This window comes from Scophthalmus maximus, chromosome 5 (genome assembly GCF_022379125.1).
Source record: "Scophthalmus maximus strain ysfricsl-2021 chromosome 5, ASM2237912v1, whole genome shotgun sequence".
NCBI lineage: Eukaryota > Metazoa > Chordata > Actinopteri > Pleuronectiformes > Scophthalmidae > Scophthalmus > Scophthalmus maximus.
The window spans coordinates 6,875,636-6,890,130 of NC_061519.1; the positions used below are offsets into that span (position 1 = coordinate 6,875,636).

The window sequence follows — 14,495 nt, forward strand, 5'->3', positions numbered from 1 at the left end:
CTGTGTCTTTTATGGTCTGTTTTTCTGTCTGCAACTCTTTATTATTTGAAAATCTCTGTAGACAGGGATCAGATTAGAAACTCTCCACAGTCCTGAAACCACATAGTGGACTGCGACTTCTGCTCATGGAAAGTTCTGCATCGTTTCAAGTTATACAAATGCATGGAGCCATCACTGTTAACAGAGGCGATCTGACGAACAGGAAATCACCTTCAACTCTTCTTTTAAAAGCTGCATATTCCTCCAGAGACGGTGACGAAGAAATAAAAAGCATCGGTGGAATATCAGGTTTCTATACAGTCATATATCATACCACAGAACAGAACATCAGCGGGCGGAGTGACTTTCTGCATGTTCTGTACATCTACACATGAGGTAACAGGAGGAGTGACTTACTGTATGTACTGTACATCTACACATGAGGTAACAGGAGGAGTGACTTTCTGCATGTACTGTACATCTACACATGAGGTAACAGGAGGAGTGACTTACTGTATGTACTGTACATCTACACATGAGGTAACAGGAGGAGTGACTTACTGTATGTACTGTACATCTACACATGAGGTAACAGGAGGAGTGACTTACTGTATGTACTGTACATCTACACATGAGGTAACAGGAGGAGTGACTTACTGTATGTACTGTACATCTACACATGAGGTAACAGGAGGAGTGACTTACTGTATGTACTGTACATCTACATCTCTACATGAGGTAACAGGAGGAGTGACTTACTGTATGTACTGTACATCTACACATGAGGTAACAGGAGGAGTGACTTTCTGCATGTACTGTACATCTACACATGAGGTAACAGGAGGAGAAGGAGGAGCTCTGACAGATGAAGGCAGCAGAACAGAAGAGCAGCTGGGTGTTGAACTGGTCAGATGGACTGATCTGTACCTGACACACACACACACACACACACACACACACACACACACACACACACACGCACACAATGAATTCAGGTTGGATTTTCTCACAGAGCCAATACACAGGCTCTGATTATTGCAATGCTCTACTTTCAGGTCTCTCTGAAAAGAATTTAGGTCAATTACAACTTCTCCAAACTGCAGCAGCAACGCGTGTTGTCCACTACCTCTCTACACTAGCTACCTGTCAGCTTCAGGTCTTCTGGTGGTTGTGGCCTTTTAATTATTCCTCAGGTTAAAACTTAAACCCACGGCAAGGCGTCTTTTTCCTACCATGGCCCTCGTCTGTGGAGCAGCCTCGGGACCACCAGAGGGCAGCACAGTGTTTAATCTTACTTCTTTTTTTAACTTGTCCTTTTATTTATTTTCAGCCTATTTTTACTGTTTGATAATATATATATAATCATTATTTAATTTAGTCTCATTACTTTTTAAAAAAATGTATTCTAGTTTTTAGCACAGTATATTTTATTTTGTGTGTGTGTGTGTAAAGCACTTTGTGTTGCAATTTATTTGTATGTACAAGTGCTAAAAAAATAAAGTGTGATTGACGGATTCATGCTGACACACTGTCACATCTTACAAGGACACTTGACACATTAGTGTCATACGTTTCCTACTTTTTTTTCCATATGCAATTCCTATTTCATAATTTTTTTTACATGTATCAATGAAATTGACCAACGCACTCTTGATTGTTGCCCAGTTATGTCTCACGTAATATTAAAATGATTGTCTTTGTTTTGGTCCATGACCTATTCTGAACTCAGTGTTCACCATATTAGATATACAACTGTCCTCTTCAAACATGTTCTGATTATTCTGAGCAGACAGTAGTCGTCAACACAAATCCATCAGCTGGTGAAGACTGTGTGATTCAGTTGACAGCCCTGAAGCAAGCAAGTAAGTGGCCATTGAGGTGAGTTGAGGTGGTTCTGTCAGCTGTGTGAGATGCACTGACTTGACGTGTGTGGATTGAAAAGTACGTTGATTCGGGAAGTATTACGTGTACCATCGCTAGTCAAATTTACTGATGACTTTAAAATCAAAATTTCCATGAACATATTCAGGCACCTATTCAGACACCCTCACCCTGTGGAACGACTCTGTCCTGCACTTATAACTATAACCATAACTCCATTTATGTCGGCTGTATGTCTGTGCCAGTGATTCAAGTACTGTCATCAATGTTATTAAACCTGATGCTGTCTCCTGTCACACACACACGGTATAATGATTTGACAACAGTGCCAATGTAAACTAACACAAGCTGATATCCAGCATGACTGAGTGGTGCACATCATACAGGATTAATGTCACTCACACACACTCACACACACACACACACACACACACACACACACAGACACAGACACACACACACACACACACGCACACGCACACACGCACACGGAGTCACAAAGTGTTGCGCTACGAAGATGTTAGATCAACACAGACAGATTTATTAAAGTAGTGTAATGACATGTTGTCCACATGCTCCTTTACAGTACAAACATCTGAGGTTAGTATAAAAGTGTCAACATCATCATCGGGCAAAACATTTTTTTTTTTATTTAAAAAAAACAAACATCTGACTTTGATTCTACACATTCTAATATAATTATATATTTTGTATCTATTATGAAGTGTGCCTGGCATGTTTCACCACGTGACAGTGGAAGACAAATAGTTTGCCCTTGGCCATAATATTTTCATAAATATATCATTTCATTAAAAAAAAAAAAAAATCTCAGACTCCTGGAGATTTCATGTCTCCATGTGTGACGGTGTTTAAAGAAGTTGTCTCACTTGAACTAAGTGTCTCTGAAATCTACTTTGGAAAACACTGAACTTTGGTATTTACTAAACGCCACTATACATTATTACTAAAATACTTTAAATATATATAAACTTATCATAAAAAAATGAGAATAATTAAATTAAAAAAGAGTAATTGTAGAAGTTAGAAGTTATTGACTTTTTTTAAAGTCACTTCAACACCTTCACACCAGCAGAGGGCGCCAGAGGAGAGTACACACATCAGTGTAGTTGATACTTCTCATTTTGTGCTGCATATATATATATATATTATTAATGATTTACTATATATAACAGCAGAGAAATGCATTATGCTGCAGAGGATTAAGGACAGCATCTCGCTGACACGTGTTCCATGTTGGGAGGTGCGTTTGAGTTCAACTGATAATTGTAAAATCCTGTTTCGGTTTTCGCCAAACTCATGAGAAGTGTGGCTTCTTTGACTGGATGTTCACAGTGAGTCAGTTCTAACATCCCACCTCATTCTCACACTACCTCAATAGTTAACCTAGTTTCAAGTGTCACCATATGAACTGGATTAGTGTTGGACACACATGCATTAGTTAGCACAGTTAGCAAACAGTACAGCAGGCTTTATGATTTTTCGGGATCCTTTTAATACCTGGTGCCGTCCGTCTGTCTGTCTGTCTGTCTCCAAGCCCCTCTCCTCCTCCCACAGAGCTGCAGACCGGCGGCGACAGCGAGTGGCTCTTCTTGTCCCTCACGTTGCCGTCGTCAACACTTTCCCCGCCGTCCTCGATGACGACCAGCTCGGCCCTCAAGGAGCCCTCGAACTCCTGACCCCGCCCACTGTCATCCTGTGCTGTTTGGAAGCCCATGAAGATGGCTGTGATGGGCTCTGTGGTTGCCACGGCGTTGATAATAGTGTAAGGGGTGTCTTCTCCACAGAGGGGGGAGGGAACTCTGTCGGAGGGGGCGGGGCCACCGTACAGAGCAGAGTGGTAGGGGGGCAGGCTGTAACAATAAAGTTCCTCTGTGTCAACACTAATGTAATCGCTGAGAGGTATTTGATTGGCTGGAGTATAGCAGAGCTGGGGTTGGTGGGCCGACACTGCTTCCTGGTCATGTGATCTCGGAGTAGGACAGCCATTGGACCTGCTGCTCCTCGAAGGCCGACCTTCCTGACCCTGGTTAGAACTATAGTGATGAGCTTTCAGATTGCCATGGTGAAGTCCCACATCCCTGTGGTTTCCAACGCGATGACTGTCCTTCAGGTTACGTCTCTCTTCCTGCCGACAGTACGGGCCCTCCTGGTAACCAGAGTGATGCTCATAGTCCTGTCGGTTTCTCAGCCTGCAGCTTGAGCTTGTCTCCACGGTGTTGTTGCCATGGCGTCTTCCCTGGTTACTGAGGTCACGTCCATCCACGTTGTCTCCCTCATCTTGGTGGTTGTAAAAACAATGCTCCTCCCTTCTGCTGGGAGTTTGGTGGAAGTTCTGCTGGTAGTTCTGCTGGTAGTTCTTCTGGTAGTTCTGCTGGTAGTTCTTCTGGTAGTTCTGCTGGTAGTTCTGCTGGTTTACCCGGCGATGCACGGTGGCGCCTCTCAGCAGCTGTTCCACTTCTCTGGCTGACAGCTCAGATCTACAGCTCAGGTCATGTGACCCCTAAAAGCAGAGAAGACACCTGGGTCACTGTTAGGAAAACACAATGAGAGTCAGTAGAAAAGCTTATGCTTTCAGCTCACAGACAAGAAAAAAACAGACGTCGTGACATCACCTCAGTTTTAACCTCATTGGCTGACACTTGATGTCACGACACGAGTTCTGGGTTTTCACTCCGTGAGGAAAATTGAAACAGGTCGTAGTTCCTTGAAGACACCTCACCTCTGAGAGGTGACCGGAGAATCTTGCTGAGGTGAGAGTCTCCGAGCCACAGACTTATTACTGGCTCCAGCACATATTAGCAACTCCCTCAAAATCTCCCATGAAACAAAGTTTTTTATTAGTTACATTTCTGCACGAATTGGCCTTCGGGGAGCTGTTTAGTCGGCGATACTGGAGAAACCAGCAAAAGAAGATGTACTTGAGAGTAAACTACTTAAACAAAAAAGAGCCACGTGAACGTGAGAGTGTCATAAAGAGGAGCGCAGCATCGCTAACCGTGAACTCCGAGAAAGGAAGTACATAGACAACGAACGTCAGTATCGTTGCAAGTCGGAGATGAGTGCTTGAGCAGAGATATGACGGCAGCTGTACGATCCAATCATATCATCCAGGACAAATAGAACCACTGGACGAACCGATCACGGCTCTACAGATTCCACATAACAGATTATTTTTGTTTATTCTTTGCCATTGGCATGTAAAGAAGATTTCAAGAGAAAACAGATCCTTCCTTTAAGGTACCATTTAGCGCGTAACTTTTTGTTTGAGTTATGATGAATATGATCAACGACAATACCTGTGAACGTGAATTGAGCGCATACACACTCTTCCTGCCGTCATCGTACACCTTGAGCCCGGTGTGTTGGCGTAGCTGCTCCGGGGGGACGGAGGCTGTGGAGAGGACGGTGCTCTGCCCTGTCAGCAGGTTTTTACTCACGTTGATCTCCATGGCAAACAGAGCTGAGAGGGGGGAGACAGTGTTACATTGGGGTTCACCCTTCAGCCCACAAACATCAACAACACATATAGTCCTCAGTGGATAGCGAGGGCACCTTATATCATCGACCAAATTCAAAAGACAGGAACTGAATTCAGCTCAGACCGGTTTTTACAATTTTACAATGACTGCCACTAGGGACTAGGAACAGGAATCAACTGCACCTTCATCTGAGATGACTGTAAACGAGGGATGGGCGTGAGTGATCGATTCCTCGAGTAACAATTTTTTTTCCTGAGCAAGAATTGAATTCATTTTAGGTTTTCAGAATGTTATTTTCTGTGTTAAGCCCATGTTTTTTTTCTCTCTTTTTTTAAAAGTGTGAACCGAATTTAATTACATTTTTTGTAAGGAATAAATGTTTTTTTGAAGTTGTGAAAAATAAATCCTAAATGGGGTAACTGTGACAGTTTTGATTGAGAAATTGAGGAATTTACTACTCGTGCCCATCCCTACTGTAAACCTTCCAGACACATTCCAAGTGCATGTGTTACCTCCCTGTTTTATTGTGAATTTATTTATACAAACACTTGTCATTTCCCTTATTGTTGTCGACTTCATTACTCAGCTGGTTGCCGTCTCTTCCTGCCCCTGAACATTTTCACCGGTGAACCTCTGATATAGTCAGATACATTGCTGCATCTGTTTACATGTTGCTCTCTCTTGTTAGTATCTGGTGTTGCTCTTTCGTGCTTGTTTACCCACTTCTCTCCGTTTTTGGCCTAGCCACCTATGTATTACCTTTTAGTATCCCAGTAAGGATCTGAGCCTTATGACCTACTGTGCACCTGGTCTCACACTGCATGGCTGTGAGTGAATATGTGTTCAAGTCAAAGAGAGTAGAGTACAATGTGCTTTAAGTGATGTAAGTGTGAAAACGTCGAAAAATGCCCCCACTCTTTCTTGGTGCCATCGGCTCAGTGGGATTATCGGCTGGTGGAGACGGGGGTTCTGTGGTGACCTTTAATGGTTCTGTCGGACAGAAAACATCACAAGTTAACATGGAGTCATCTTCGTTGTGGCTCACACGCAGAAGATGAAGCCATCGCTTACCAGGAACAAAGTTTTCTTGCGCCTCCTGGAAAACAGATGTAAACGAGTCAGGCCAAAGGAATGGAAGCACGTGTATTACAGCTGTGTGTGTGTGTGTGTGTGTGTGTGTGTGTGTGTGTGTGTGTGTGTGTGTGTGTGTGCATGAGTGTGTGTACCTTAATAATTTCCTCTGGACTTCTCTCTACAGCCTTCAGCCTGTTGAGGATGAAACTCTCATTGGTGGAAATCACAGACTCCTGTCGCTCCAGAAACTCCACCTCCATTTCTATCCTGATGGGTCAGAGGAGACGCTGATACGTGTGTGTGTGTGTGCGCGCGCGTGTATGCACGTTTCTCTGTGGCGTGTGTTGCTTTGTGTTGTGTACCTGTGGATGTGGAGCTGCAGTGCTTTGGTTCGCTGCTGGTCAGACAGAAGGCTCTGTTGCTGTGGAGAGCCCGTTGCATTGTGGGAAGCCGAGTCCTGCAGCAGCCACTTCTCTCGCAGAGCTTTTTTCTGCGGGAGACAGAAGGACACGGAGCTTCACTAATGTGGATCATGAGCAGACTGAAGATGACAGCATGTGGATGAACAGATGGACACAGTGCTAAGAGATAATACCCATCCATCCAGCCATCCATCCAACGATTCGCTCCACACCTCATCTGGTGTTACTGCTGACCATTCACACATTTATTCAGACAAAGACACGTGTGCTGAACCTTCAGATGCTGGAGTTGAAATTTCTCTTGGTCCAGTTCCAGCTTCTTCTGTCGAACGACTTCCTGAATGCGGTGCTTCTCCTACAACATCAGACACAACAAGGTTCGATGAGTGAATTTAGATACAGTTAAGAGTAAATAATAGATTCGATTAACTGAATATAACAAGTTTCACTTAACAGAGATGCAGATAATATTCATTCTCTTCAGCACTTGCCTAATAACTTCTCTACTCTACTGTACTGTCACATGAATGGATGTTTGGGATAGTTACATGTAGCAGATCGCTGTGGCTGCAAAACTCCTCAACTGACTTAACACTTGATGGAAAACCAGGTTCCACTGTTTTTCTGGGGCCTAAGCATCGGGGAGCCTGATCCGCTGATAGCGATTCTAGGAGCAACTATCTCTTTATCTCCTGCCAATAAAAATGGACAAAAAAGTGTCTGTTTTGTTTGGAATGGGTTATTCTGAGAATGTGTACCGACATATGTTTTGTGGTTGGGAGAAATGGCAAACACAAAGAGTTACAGTAGCAGTGTGGAGACCAGTGTAAAGCACTATGGTGTGTGTCTGTTAAAAAAAAAAAAATAATTGTAATATCTATATAAACATTTGTTGTTTTGAAAGAAACAATACTTAGTACTTAATTTAATTGTGACTGTGGCTATTGTTATTGTGTATGATGTGCTGTGGGGGGAATTTTTTCATTCATTTATTTAGTCTCTCTTTCTTATCTATTTTTGTCAGTTTGTATTTTGACTATGGCAAAAAAAGTAATAAAGGTATTAAAAACAAAAACAACTCCTGAGAGGAGAAGAGCATTACAGTGATCGCCTGGAGCCGCTCCTTCAGCAAGTCAGACTCCTCCATCCTTCTGAGAGAGAGAGAGAGAGATAGAGAGAGAGAGAGAGAGGAGGGAGGGACAAAGTTGACAGTTAAACCTCAACATCAACCTGTAGGACATAAAGCATTACACTGTACAAACAATGAAATCTTAGTGTACTGTACTGTATCCAGGTATTGTAAATCATTCCACAGTGAGTGCTCTGGTATTGATGGTTTGCAAAATCAGCATGGACAACTTAAAATAATTTCCCAGTGGATTTTACCATTAATAAACAGCACAAGGATAAAACAGTAAGTGTTCTGCTGACAATCAGTCTGTTCCCGAGTCTGTTGGCTCAGCTGCAGCTGATAATCACATCTCCTCCACACCATTCGGGTCGGCGGCCACTAACCTCTTGGTTAGCGGGCAGCACAGTCTCATGTCACCAACACATCTTTGTTCCCCTGTCACATATTCAGACCAACACACATTTCCACTAATGTACTGTGATAATAAGCCCACAAGCGCAATTTTTTTTTGGCCTCGTGTGGACAGTGCGCTAGCTCCTTCATCTGCGTACAGCGTCTCCTCCCCTCACCCCTAGGTGTGTGTGAGTGTTAACGCTTCTCAATGCCACGTTCATGAGCCCAACCTCCTCAACGGCCGCGTATTGAGAGAGTGGACAGTGGAGTCCGGCAGCGAGCGAACGTATGTCACGCTCTCTGGAGATGTCTGCACGGCTATTTCGATCTGAGTCCCCCCATGGGTTGACATGGGCAACTGCTCCGGCTTGGCTCGTCTCCATGACAAAAGGGGAGCGTCAAGCAAATGCACGGCCGCTTTCAGAGCGTTACTCAGAGTGGCAACTCGTATGACCCATGGACAAGTGGATGGACAGGCTGATCTGCAAGGGTTACACTCTGCAGTTCGCCTCGACCCCCCAGCGGTTCGACGGGATTCTGGAGACGGTTCTGTTGTCCCAGGATTAGTGTCTCGCTCTTCAGGCAGAGCTGCGGGAAGTTCTGTTGAAAAATGCGATTTCCAGAGTTCCTCAGGGGCAAGAAAATCAGGGATTTTACTTGCGTTACTTCTTGGTTCCGAAAAAGACGGGCGGGTCGAGACCAACTCTGGATCTGTCACTGCTCAACATGTCGATAGCGGAGAGACCTTTCCACATGCTGACAATAAGACGGGTGTTGGAACCCGTGCATCAGTGGGACTGGTTCACATCCATAGACACATAAAAGGGAAAGACGCATATTTCCCATAATCCCGAAACACAGGAGGTTCATGTGCTTCTCGTTTCAGGGGATTCAGTATCAGTATAACCGCTTGCCATTCGGTTATTCTCTGGCTTCACGCACTTTTTAGGTGCTTAAGCACGGCACGGATAAACCAGGCCAAGTGTGTGTGCCCTGAGACTCAACATACTCCACACTAACCCAACTGCAGAACCATCTAACTTTTATCTTATTTAAATTTCACTTGATATTGCACAACTACAGTCCACATTATTCTATATAGTATTGTCATTGTTATAGAAAGACTATTTTTTGCGTAGCCTTTCTATTAGATGTTGTTTACCTCAGAGTCCAATTCTACACTTTCCCCTGTGCTGCTACACTTTGTGCTGCCGCGTCGATCCTGATTTTCCCTACGGGGATCAACAAAGGTTTGTCCTATCTAATCTAAATGACTGACTGTCATCCTCTTCCTTCAGCTGGAGGTGGTTCTCTTGTTCCACCAGCATGTGTGTGTGTGTGTGTGTGTGTGTGTGTGTGTGTGTGTGTGTGTGTGTGTGTCAGTGAGATCTCTCTCACTGACTGACTCTCAGTCAGTGTTAGATCATAGTGAAAACAAACCTGTTTGGTGTTTCATGTTTTCAATTTGGGGCTATAAATAATATCGCAATATATTTTTGTTATATCACGATACAAGATATATATCGCAATGTTTTTTTAAATCTCCTCTAAAGCACTTCATAAAAGGATTTAATTTAACACTTTGGTGCATACAATCAAACCAGCATGCATGATGATTACTAGTAGTACCTGAAACCTATGTCTGTATTAAAACATTCCTTAATCTTAATTATATTCATTAATTAAACATCAAAGCAAGTCTCATGCCGGGGCCTTTTTATGTGAAAATTTGTAGTGGCGGTATTAGCGATATAGTCATTTAATACATCTGATGTGCAACAAGCCACGATACATTGAATATATTCGAGATACCGCCCACCCTTAGTTTCACTGATTGCATTTGCAGTTGAACTGGGTCTTACGTGTGCAGTTAATATTCATCATTCACTCTCAGGACTACAGGTCACATTTCTAAAAGTGTAACAGCTGCCGTATCAGCCACCCTCCCTAACGCCCCCCCCCCCCCCCCCACACACACACACACACACACTTCCCATTCAGAAATACAGCTCTTTGGCTTTTTATATTTTTACGGGGTCAAACCTTATTTATATCCAGAGGGTCAGAGGCTGTGTGCTGGTCCAGCTGTCCACGTGTGATTGCCTTGTTGTGCCTTCCTGTGCTTGTGTTTTTTCAGCACTCAATTGTTTAAATACAACTTATAATGAACAATTAAAAAGCAATGAAAATATATATCTCAACACAGTTTAATTGTTTGTTTTTTTAATTCTTTAGCTACCATAGTGATTTCTTTCGGGTTTCACAAAGGTATTATTTCATTTCAAATGTGTGCAATACTTACTCTCCATGTGCAACTATTGTTACTGCTCTGTATACAGTATTTATATTTGATATTTTGTACATATAAAGGATTTTCTTATCTTATTAAAATCCAATAGTTAAATGTCAATATATGACGCAGTTTTAAACTGTACTTATGAGGAATAGAGCTCAGCCCGTACATACCTGCGAACTGACTCTTTAAGACTTTTTAATTCAAATCAATCATGAAACCAGAAGGGATGATGTGACCTAGAATCATTCATTGTTTCATCATATTTTTTCAGCCCAACCCACGAACAAGAATTCCCACATTTAATCAAAGTAATGTGACCTGGATATGGACTACATTTATTAGTGTAAAAGTTAACTTCAGTTTTTGGTTAATTCAAACATTATGTCCATAGTGAGTTGATGAGCTGTCTATGAAACTCTATAAAGAAGGATTGAGCTCAGTCCACTGCCACAACAATCTCACCTTTAGTTTTCCAAGTATACTCATACCAAATGTTAATGTCTGTGGTGTAAAATATTTTTGTGGGATTATATTTAACATTGTTAACACGTTTAAATACAACTTCAACAGCTACAAATACCCTGCTGTGTCCCCGAGTACTACACAATGCGTTTCTGATGTATTCTTTCACAACACTGCTTCCCCCCTGAGGCAATCCAGCATGTAAGCTTACAAAGTATACATGGCATATCTTGTGGAGTCTGAATAAATTTCATATAAAATACCCAGGAGCAGGAATTTCTAAGAACTACTTGATAAAGAATTTAGGGGGATGATCCTTGACATAAAAAAAACAAACCTGTGTTGATCTTTTTCAATAAAAGTAAATTTGCAGAGTCAGCTGTGTGCACTGTGGGAGCCACAGAGGCTGTGTGTTTAATATAGATATGGGTCAGTAGAGTTAATAGTGGGGGTTCAGACATGCTCCACGTATAAAGGGGTCAAGGGGGTGGAGCTAATTCTTAGAAGGAAACATACACATTTACTGTGTCTATTTCCAGTTAAAACCCCAGTTTGATGATCCAAAGCACATTTACTTTACTGTAGTAAATTTAGCATCAACCTTTAATCATCCAGATATTTTACCAACGCACTCCTGACTCTTGCATGCAAAGTAATGAGCAGTTATGAACAATATGACTTCAAGCTACACAAAGGGAACATGCCATTACCCAAGGTCAGCCAGGAGAAAAGAGTCTGAAGTTCAGTACTACTGTACATTAGTTATTCTGCCCTAACTCCCTCAAACAAGGCATGGAGCCTGTCAGCCCGAGGCAGGGGCTTATCTGACCCACCTCCAGTCACACAGACCAACAGTCAGACAGACCAACAGTCAGACAGACTAACAGTCACACAGACCAACAGTCAGACAGACCAACAGTCAGACAGAACAACAGTCACACAGACCAACAGTCACACATACTAACAGTCACACAGACCAACAGTCAGACAGAACAACAGTCAGACAGAACAACAGTCACACTGACCAACAGTCAGACAGAACAACAGTCAGACAGAACAACAGTCACACTGACCAACAGTCACACAGACCAACAGTCACAGAACAATAGTCACACAGACCAACAGTCACACAGACCAACAGTCACACAGACCAACAGTCAGACAGAACAACAGTCACACTGACCAACAGTCACACAGACCAACAGTCACAGAACAATAGTCACACAGACCAACAGTCACACAGACCAACAGTCACACAGACCAACAGTCACACAGACCAACAGTCACAGACTAACTGTCACACAGTTGGTCATCATGTGCTAACTGAAATGAAAACACATTTGCCAACCTGCCTTTAAGTAATGAAGAGAGGAAGAGAAAGGAATACATCTTCTCCCTCCTGTGAGTCAGTCAGTGTGTCAGTCAGTCAGTCAGCGTGTCAGTCAGTCAGTCAGTCAGTGAGTGTGTGTGTGTGTGTGTGTGTGTGTGTGTGTGTGTGTGTGTGTGTGTGTGTGTGTGTGTGTGTGTGTGTGTGTGTGTGTCAGTCGGTGGGTCATTCAGTCAGTCAGTGTGCCAGTCAGTCAGTGAGTGTGTCAGTCAGTCAGTCAGTCAGTCAGTGTGTGTGTGTGTGTGTGTGTGTGTGTGTGTGTGTCAGTCAGTGTGCTAGTCAGTCAGTGAGTGTATCTGTCTGTCAGTCAGTCAGTCAGTCTGTGTGTGTGTGTGTGTGTGTGTGTGTGTGTGTGTGTGTGTGTTTGTGTGCCAGTCAGTCAATGAGTGTGTCTGTCAGTCAGTCAGTCAGTCAGTCAGTCAGTCAGTGGTCAGTGTGTGTGTGTGTGTGTGTGTGTGTGTGTGTGTGTGTGTGTGTGTCAGTCAGTCAGTCAGTCAGTGTGTATGTCAGTCAGTCAGTCAGGTAACCAGCCAGTAAAGCAGTGGGTAAACTGAGCTAATCTGCTCATGAGGTAGTTAATCTGTGTCAACCATCTGTTTGCCAGTTACAGTCAGAGCACAACCATGTGGGCCGATCAGTATCACTGCCATGTGCTCAATACCTGACTATCCGAATCTCTTTGACAATATTCGTCTGAATCTCGGATATTAGCATATAGCAACTACGGTACATAAAAACTACATTCAGCTAAGTTGATCATATTTGCAGTGTTCCATGTTATGTATCATGTATTATAAGCTGTCGGTCGACTCCTCGGACGCTTCAACACATTCCTATGGAGCCTGCAAAAGTCCCGAAACCCTTCCGCATCAGTTCCGTGCACAGGTCTGTAACGATTGACCCTGTACACATAAACATATGCCCCGAAACTCTCTGAGGCTCGACGGAAAACGACGAGAAGCGTCCGAGCTCCCAGCTGAGCGAGTTCACAGTCAGGTCGCTGAGGAAGCGGCAGCAGCAGGAGAAACTGAAGCTTACACAGAATTAAGGACTCACCTGCTCCTCTCCTGCCCGTCGTCCTGTGCCCTCGGACGGTCCGAGCCGTGTGTCCCTTCACTGGACCTCACCCCGGAACCCCAGTGGGTCCGGTGGGTCCGGTCGGAGCCGAGACGAGAGGACCCGTGCCGAGGGCAAAGTCACTTCGATAGTCGGAGGAACCCGCTTATCAGACACTTGACATGATGGTGAGACACAAGCGACCAGCCGGAGTTCAGGGAGCCTACGTGTCCGTGGCGGTGGCCCGGAGCTCGCGTCGCCGTCGTCCGTCCGGTCCCCGCGGGAAGCGCGAGACCAGCCGGCGGCAGGTGCAGGTGCGGGTGGGCGGGGCTCTCGCGGTCCACGTCACAGCTGATTGACGCCCCCCGCCCTGTCAGCCAATAGCAGCGAGACCAGCGTTGAACTGGACCATGTAGCACGAGGTTTGTGAGGAGAACGCGGAACTGAGCGTGGTTTTCCCTACTTAACAGGCCCTTATAAATACAGTCCATTTACAATTGACCATTTACAGTTTTGCATTCGGGGTTGGAATATTTAACGACTAAAATGTTCCTTCTAGTGATGATCTTAAATAAAGAGAGTTTCTTTTTTTTTTAATCGTCGATGTGAGATCAATTGTTGGGGCAATATATTCTGCATTTTCCTTCAGGTCTGATGTTCATGAGGAAGACTGCTGGCTTTGATATCACAAGACGTTTATTAGAACAACTGGGTAATAGTAGGTCAACTATTTGAATTCATTTCAATGGGCTGGGGTATTATGATACGTACGGGATAATACTGTGATAACAGTAGAGCTGCAACAGTTAATCGATTAATCGATAAGTAATCGATTACTAAATTAATCGCCAACTATTTATTAATCGGTTCAAGTCATTTTTAAGGGGGGAAAAGTCTAAATTCTCTGATTTGA

The 14,495-nt window shown here is 43.7% G+C and overlaps 1 protein-coding gene across 3 annotated transcripts; it reads right to left on the reverse strand.

Moving 5' to 3' along the window:
• Positions 1-2,380: 2,380 nt before the first annotated feature.
• On the reverse strand, positions 2,381-13,886 carry palmda (palmdelphin a). Of its 3 annotated transcripts, XM_035635366.2 has the most exons (10): positions 13,583-13,882; positions 7,959-8,007; positions 7,405-7,548; positions 7,131-7,211; positions 6,797-6,924; positions 6,587-6,701; positions 6,432-6,456; positions 6,276-6,350; positions 5,178-5,341; positions 2,381-4,381 (listed from the first exon to the last, which is right to left on the reverse strand). In XM_035635366.2, the coding sequence occupies exons 6-10, from the start codon at positions 6,692-6,694 to the stop codon at positions 3,329-3,331; spliced, it is 1,425 nt and encodes a 474-aa protein (XP_035491259.2). In that variant the 5' UTR covers positions 6,695-6,701; positions 6,797-6,924; positions 7,131-7,211; positions 7,405-7,548; positions 7,959-8,007; positions 13,583-13,882; the 3' UTR covers positions 2,381-3,328. The 3 variants fall into 3 exon arrangements, with proteins under 3 accessions (XP_035491259.2, XP_035491258.2, XP_035491257.2); XM_035635365.2 differs by lacking the exon at positions 7,405-7,548 and having other exon boundaries at positions 6,587-6,626; positions 13,583-13,886; XM_035635364.2 differs by lacking the exon at positions 7,405-7,548 and having other exon boundaries at positions 13,583-13,885.
• Positions 13,887-14,495: the final 609 nt, after the last annotated feature.

Excerpts from the sequence above, each read along its gene's own strand:
- palmda (XM_035635364.2), bottom strand. The coding sequence starts at position 8,003 with ATGGAGGAGTCTGACTTGCTGAAGGAGCGGCTCCAGGCGATCACT. Across the intron at positions 7,212-7,958 it reads AGCGGCTCCAGGCGATCACT|GAGAAGCACCGCATTCAGGA; the intron begins GTAATGCTCTTC and ends CTGATGTTGTAG. Across the intron at positions 6,457-6,586 it reads GTCCAGAGGAAATTATTAAG|GAGGCGCAAGAAAACTTTGT; the intron begins GTACACACACTC and ends TCTGTTTTCCAG.